Source organism: Chrysemys picta, chromosome 14, assembly GCF_011386835.1.
Source record: "Chrysemys picta bellii isolate R12L10 chromosome 14, ASM1138683v2, whole genome shotgun sequence".
Classification (NCBI taxonomy): domain Eukaryota; kingdom Metazoa; phylum Chordata; order Testudines; family Emydidae; genus Chrysemys; species Chrysemys picta.
Genome location: NC_088804.1, coordinates 12,807,315 through 12,815,245, shown reverse-complemented (window position 1 = coordinate 12,815,245; position 7,931 = coordinate 12,807,315). Strand labels below are relative to the sequence as shown.

The 7,931-nt window shown below is 43.6% G+C and overlaps 1 protein-coding gene across 1 annotated transcript in view; it reads left to right on the top strand.

The window, feature by feature from the left end:
* Positions 1 to 661: 661 nt before the first annotated feature.
* Positions 662 to 7,931, top strand: part of LOC101934214 (galanin receptor type 1-like) — a 33,812-nt gene continuing 26,542 nt past the window's right edge. Inside the window, exons 1-2 of the mRNA XM_005289750.4 lie at positions 662 to 1,730; positions 3,554 to 3,619. Of these exons, the coding sequence (XP_005289807.2) occupies positions 1,029 to 1,730; positions 3,554 to 3,619 (768 nt within the window). The 5' untranslated portion in view covers positions 662 to 1,028. The remainder of the gene's footprint in view (positions 1,731 to 3,553; positions 3,620 to 7,931) is intronic.

Sequence of the window (7,931 nt, the reverse complement as noted above, 5' to 3'; positions counted from 1 at the left end):
AATTTGGTCCAGCAAACAAAAGGTGCTCTATGCTTCCAGCTACCCGATTTTTGTGACCCCGTTGCACTGAGGTCTGAATGTGTTTGCTCTAGGAGCAGTTATACCTATGCTCTATTTAGGCGTTAGAATTTTGCGAGCATCCAAGAACTGTCAGAAGCCAGCTGCTCATTGCGGGTTTTTGCTGCACACGTGGATGGAGCAAGGTCCAGATATTTTGTGCACTGGTATCAGGTAATTCCCGTCCGTTTTGATAGTACAATTTAAGGGCGGCGGCGGGGAAGGGGAGGTGAGGGGGAGAAATAGCTGGCAGAATCCAGGTTTTACAGCTATAAAATCCGGCTCTTACCTCTTTCCCTGTCCTTGCAACAGGTGCTCTCCCCACCCCCAGCTCTACTCCTTGGGAGATCCATGCAGACTTTCCCTGAGCAACTGCGGTTGGATCAGCCTCTTTAAATCAGCACTCCTCTTTGCTGTCCTCCCCCTTCCTGACGTGCATGCCTGCTGAGGTGGAGGAGATCGGGGCTTCGCCTCTACAGGAATCAGGTCCCGGACAGCTCCCCTGTTAACTTAGCTCCATTGCTGTGAGCGCAGCCGGGGACAGGAGGGAGGCGGCAGCGGACCTGTGGAGAAGGGTGGGTGGAGAGGGGAGGAGGAGTGGAGCAGAGCGGATTGCACTCAAAGCTCCCAGTGCATCCGCAGCCCTCTGGCATGTGCTCCATTCTCTAGTCCCTCTGCCACATCACCGCCAGCTGCTGAGACCCCTGCACTGTCAACAGCAACCAGGAGCTGGGTCAGAGCCCCAGAGAAGAAGCCCCCCGGAGCCCAAACACTGCAACTGGAGGAACCTCCGTTCTCTTCATCCCCTGAAGAAAGGGTCCAGGCAGAGACACCCCGGGAGGAGAGAGCTCTTTGAAGCAGGGCCACTGAGCACCAAATAACTCAGACAGCCTGCCACTGTGGGCACCAGGAGTGGTCCCTAGCAGGCACCCCAGAGGATCCAGTCTCTCCCCTGTACCTACCCTGGCTCCATGGAGGAGGAGGAGGCTGTACTGTCTCCCAGGGCTAACAGCACTGAGTGCAGCGTCGGGGCTAACTGGACAGGCTCCCCCGTGTGTTGGCTGCAAGTGTCTGGGGGTGGCCCAGAGGTAGTGATTGTGCCTGTGCTCTTCGGGCTGATCTTCCTGCTGGGCATGGTGGGGAACACACTGGTGTTTGTGGTGCTGGGGCGAATCCGATCTGGGGGACGCCCTTCACGCAGCGCCACCAACATCTTCATCCTCAACTTGAGCATCGCCGATTTCTCATTCCTGCTCTTCTGCGTCCCCTTCCAAGCCACCATCTACTCCCTGCCAGAGTGGGTCTTCGGCGCCTTCTTCTGCAAGTGGGTTCATTACCTGGCCATGGCCACCATGCTCGTCAGCATCTTCACCCTAGTGGCCATGTCTGTGGACAGATACATCGCCGTGGTGCACGCCAAGCGCTCGCCCTGCATCCGCAGCAAACGCAATGCCTCCCTGGGTGTGGGCATCATCTGGCTGCTGTCGCTGCTCATTGCCATCCCCGTGGCCCAGCACCAGGCCCTCATGAGTGGCCACCAGCAGGCACCCAACAGCTCCTTCTGCTGGGAGCAGTGGGCTGATGATTCAGCTGCCAAGCAAACCTACAAGGTGACCATCCTGGTGATGGGGTACCTGCTGCCCCTGGTGCTCATTACCTGCTGCTATGCCAAGGTGGGTGAAGGGAGAGGAGGGGGAGGTGGATGGCGGTCTTATAAGGGGTTCCAAAATTGCCAGTTTCCCTTACTTGCTACACCAGGACTCATGATCAATCCATCCACCCCATGTTCCCGACGGATGGAAATAACCCCCACCACTCCTTGTTCCTTTCCTAAAGCTGAGGATACCAATTCCACACCAGGTTGGGAGGGGATGAAAAGAGGGGAGTGGGCAAAATTGGGGTAACATAACAGATCTCCAAATATTTATTTGCCTATTCCCTCCCCAGGATTGATGGGTGAGGGGACTGGAACAATCCCCGCATTTGCCTTCTCCAGGATTGATGGAGACTCATCCCTTACCAGCCACCCCAACTGCAATGCTGATTCTTGTAGCTTTACAATCGTTTTCCTACTTTTGTAAAATATTCCTCCCTGTGTTGCTGGGTGAGACCCACAATAAAAGGGAAATACAGTTAAAAGCCTTTTTCTCAGACCGTTAAGTTAAAGTATTAGGTAACGCTTCCAATAAAAGCAACTTAAGTTGATGTCCCTTTAAGATTAACTGAATATTCTACAAGTATAACAAATCTTCTTTTAAAGTGTAGGCTTGAAATTTCAGTAATAGGATTTACATTAGAAAGAGGTACTTAACTCTTCTACTGTGTTTATACTGAAATCTCTAATCTCTGTCCTTGTGTGTGTGAGGGGAAAAAAAGCCCTAATATACAAACATATTTCAATAAAGTGCTTAGCTTCCCCTATGGTAGCTTAAATTGATGCTGGTTTCTTTCCAGTTCATTGCTTATGGTGTGTGTACTGGCAAATGGCATGTGAATGACATTTAATAGATGGATTTTCTTATAAATAATTGATTTAGGTACGTTAGTCTCCTGGCTCCAATAGCCAGAGTATAATAATTGCCTAGTTACAGCAGTGCTGTAATTGTGTTTTAAAAGGTTAATTTAAATTCTGTTAGAACATTGAATGGAAATTATCTTCTTAATAGTTTGTTTTGGTTTTTTATAGTCCTACATCTCTTTGAAGTCAGAACCTACAGGTATGTCTACACTTAAAATGCTACAGCTGCTGTTGCACTTCAGTGTAGACTCTACCTACACCAACGAGAGGGGTTCTCCCCTCGGTGAAGGTAATCCACCTCTCCAAGAGGCAATAGCTAGGTCAATGGATGAATTCTTCCATCGGCCTAGCACCGTCTGCCTGGGGACTTAAATTGGCTTAACAACGCAGCTCAGGGGTGTGGATTTTTCACACCCCTGACCAACGTAGTGAAATTGACCTTATTTTCTAGTGTAGACCAGACCTAGATAAGTAACTTTAAATTCAAGTTACCACTTCAGAGTGCCCAGTTAACAGTTCTGCAGTAAGTGCATAGACTGACTGGATACAGAACTGACAGTGGGGTACTGACCATGTTACATCTTGATGGGACGTAGAAACGTAGTTGAGTTAACCTGATCCAAAGTCCATCGAAGCTGATGGAAACACTGCCATGGACTTCAACAAGCTTTGCATCAGGCTGTTTACGTATAATGAGCAACTCCTTGTCCAAACTTAGCTTTTTTCCCATAATTTTCCCCAGGAAACAAGCTTTTAGAAGAAACGGTAAGGGTTAAAATCTGGAGCTGAAAATTTCAAAATGTACTTAATAAAGCATTGAAGTAGACTTTTGTTGAAATCTAACATCTTTACAAATCAGTTCTTTTCATTCGTAAATGTTTCTACAAGTTGCAAGTCGATATACAAACACACACAGCATGGAATAGCATTTGTGCATGTGGCGTCGCCCGCTGAATAGTTTCTTTTTATTTTGTTTAGGTTTTATATCATCTTCATAAAAAAGTGAAGAACATTTCCAAGAAGTCGGAGAGATCAAAGAAAAAGGTAAAATAAAAACACTTCCTTAAGTCTGTGGAAGCAATTAATTATAAACTTTACTTCTATCATACCCTGAATATAGTGTAATACATAGGACAGATCTTTAAACTGACTAATGGCTCTATATGCTATACCTGTGATTAGACTGGGGCAGTCCAGGAGCACAGGTGAGAAAAGAATGGAAGGGGCAGGAGCAGAGAAGATCAGAGCTCCACCCACCAGAGTGACACTGTCAGCATTTCAGCAGGGCCGGCCAGAGGATTCGGGGGCCTGGGGCAAAGCAATTTCGGGGGCCCCTTCCATAAAAAAAAGGTGCAATACTATAGAATACTATATTCTCGTGGGGGCCCCTGTGAGGCCCGGGGCCTGGGGCAAATTGCCCCACTTGCTCCCTTCCCGCCCCCGCCCCCCCGGGCGGCCCTGCATTTCAGTAGGCGAATGGGAGGATGAGACGCCTCACTGCTGGGCTATACACAGTGCAAGGCTGTGGCTTCACCTGCCTCCCTCCTTCCTGGAATTCCCTGAAAAGGCAGTAGCAGGAGTCAAGCTCTCTTTATTTGCTGGGAAGCTGAAAGGAGAAATGAATGGGGTGCCCCCATCCTCCCCCTGGGTCCCTGGAGAGGATTGCAAGGAGCAGCAGAGTTGCAGACCTGACAGGACTCTCTCCCTCTCTTTCCTTCTGAATTCACTGGTGCTGCAGCAGCAGGAGACAGGCTTCGTTCTCCTGTCAGAAAGCTGAGGATGGAGTGACTGGGAGATCCATTCTGCTTGGAGGAGCATTCCCATATTGATAATTATATTAAGGATAATCCCCTACAGGATATATCCCTGGAAACTAGGTGGGAGGCCTTTACACATCAGAATAAGGGGACACATTATTTAGTAAGAGAAAAGGACATAAGCAAAAACAGGTAGACTTCTAGGAGCAAATTTATAGTTTGCAGAAGCAATATTATTTAACTAATAATGCAGATTTATTCCAAGAGATGAAGAATGCAAAAGGAGGATTTAGAAGCACTGACAACAGGGAAGAAATACAGACAGCTCTCATATTTGCCCATCAAAGGTTTTATGAATGAGGGAACAAATCTGGCAGATTACTAGTCAGACTGGTTTCCAACAGAAGATCTAGAACAGCCTTAAGGACAAAAAATGGAATACTCCAAAAAACAAGGGTTATTAACAAAGTGCTAGTGGAATATTCCCAAGAGAGAAATACTAGCAAATATGCAAACATGGAAGAACTGGGAGCATGTACTGCAGGATTTTAAAATGCCCAGACTGACACATAATGAAAGAATAGTACTACATGGCCCAACAACACAGGAAGAAATAAAGATGGTAATCTCATCACTAAAATCGGGGGGAAATCCTGGACCAGATAGATTCACATTGAATTCTATAAAATGTTTAAAACACGGGTAACTCCATTGTTAGCAAATGTATTTCAGTCTTCTTGGTCAACAGAGTGCTTATCAAATACCTTTTATCAAGCAGATATAGTTTTGATACCTAAACAAAATAAGAACTTATCAGATCAAGCATTTTACAGGCTCATTTCTTTAAACATAGGTAGTACTATTTTAACTAAAATATTAGCATCCAGATTAGAGACAATTATGCCTAAATTAGTACATCAAAGCAAAACTGCCTTTATAAAAAAGGAATAAGCCCCTTAAATAACATAGACAATTCCTATATGTGGTATAGCGTCCCAAGAGTGCTAATAAAGATGCCTGCATTCTAACTATGGCTGCAGAAAAGACTTTTAACTTGGTAGAACACCTTTTTTTGTTTAGAAAATACGGTTTTGGCAAACACTTTCAGAAGTGGATTGAAATCTAGAAAAAATCCTATAGCATGTATTTGGGGAAATATCAAAAAGGCTCTATTGATACCATTCTACAGAGAAACAAGACAAGGGGTGTTCCTTACCACTCTTATTATTTGAGGGGCACTGAAGAAATTCAGGCAATCAGTGTTCTGGGAACAGAAAACAAAATTTCATTATGCTGATGACCTTATGCTTTTTATATGAGATATAAATAAAAGTTGGCTAGTATCACAAGAAATAATCAAAGCTTTTGGTTAGGAATCAGGATACAGACTAAACTACTCCAGATCAGATACTATTCCTGGGCTTCAGAAGATACCCACTAAATGATAAATTCCCACAGAAAAGTAGTGGATGATACATTAATTACTATATATGTAATTTTAATCACCTTAAGTGGAGTGAGGGGGTATTAAATCAAATATTGAGTCATTAATGAAAATTATTTAAAAAGACTTAAAAAGGTAGGCATTACCATTGACTTTGACGGGTAGAATTGTGTATTTTAAATGAATATCCTGTCCAGGGTCTTGTCTCTTTTTTCCCCATGGTTCCCTTTACACCTCCAAAAAAATTTAGTCAGGAAATTTAAAAAAATACCTATTCAAAGATTCCTGTCGTCAAACTGGAAACGAAGAATCAAAATAGAATGGCTGGAACGTCCTTGGTGCTATCAGACTTCAAGAGATATTATAGCACACATTAGACTGATACGGGAAGGGATTTAGCCTGATACAGCCGGAGGAGAGGCTGAGGGAACTGGGATTGTTTAGTCTTCAGAAAAGAAGAATGAGGGGGGATTTGATAGCTGCTTTCAACTACCTGAAGGGGGGTTCCAAAGAGGATGGAGCTCGGCTGTTCTCAGTGGTGGCAGATGACAGAACAAGGAGCAATGGTCTCAAGTTGCAGTGGGGGAGGTCTAGGTTGGATATTAGGAAACACTATTTCACTAGGAAGGTGGTGAAGCACTGGAATGCGTTACCTAAGGAGGTGGTGGAATCTCCTTCCTTGGAGGTTTTTAAGACCCGACTTGACAAAGCCCTGTCTGGGATGATTTAGTTGGGAATTGGTCCTGCTTTGAGCAGGGGGTTGGACTAGATGACCTTCTGAGGTCCCTTCCAACCCTGATATTCTATGATTCTATGATTTCACAGAGAAAATCCATCACGAATACAGAGAGAACAGAAAATGGCAAAACCCAATCTCACATAATTGTGTGCTGGACTCTTATCCCAAAATTCTAGCACCAATGAAATATCACTCACTACTTAAAAGTGCACTGACTAATTGGGCATATGTGAGGCACTTGACCAAACAAAAATACCAAAAATAATAAATAGAGCTTTCAAAGCCACGTTGAATAAGGAAGATTTTAGATATTGGGACAAATATCCCTATAATAAGTGGAAGGATTTCTTTATAGATGGGCAACCCTTAAAACAAACAGTTGTTGCTGATATATTTTTTGAAAAAGAATGTGCAATCTGAGTTTACACAGAGTGCTTATTTTATTAAACACTTTTAGAGAAGAAAGGAATCAACAAAATTATCTGTATTAGAAATAAATTTATATACAAGCTTGAAGTCTCAGCAATCATTATGTCTACACCAGGGTTTTCGTCAACCTTTGAGTCATGCCCCACCTTAGCTTTTTTTTAAACTTAGAGTCCCTCCCTTATAATAGAGAGAAGAACATTGCTATCTGGTGTTGCTAGTGCATTTGTTCAGGAGATAATGGGAAAATTACTCAAAATGCAAGTCAAATGGTACTATAAAAGCACCCTTTACCTGAATTAGTGCTGCCAATATCAGTCAGTGAGAGATCTGAGTGTGTGGCATTGATGGGGTCTAAATTAGCTGTTACCACTCAAGAAAGAGATCTGGGAGTCATGGATAGTTCTCTGAAATCATCCACTCAATGTGCAGCGGCAGTCAGAAAAGCGAACAGAATGTTGGGAATCGTTAAGAAAGGGATAGAGAATAAGACAGAAAATATCATATTGCCTCTACATCATTTTATGACACTGGTATAATTATAGTGGAAACTCAAAGTTTATGAAGGCTTAAAACAACATTCTAGTTGAGTTTTAGACCTGTAGTTCGGCATTTCTACTGATTCAAACAAAACCAGCCGCTGTCCCACCAGTACATAATTTGAAGCTATTGCAGAGATTCTGCCAGTCTTTTATGTGAATAAATTGTTGAGTTGGGGCTTTAATCCACAACCATCATAACCATTTTCATTTAACTATATGTAGCACTTATTATTTCCATTATATATAGCTACTGTTTTCCATATTTTGTATTTGTATTCCATATTTTCAGTAGCAAACTCACTTCAGGGAAACTTCAATCTGTTTGGGTACTGTATGTGCACTGGACAACGCTGGTCCATGATTAGAAAACAACTCTTTCTACTTAATAGAGCACCCCCCTTATCTTACCTCTGTTCAGCTAGATTGGCTTAAGTGCTGAAAGACTGAA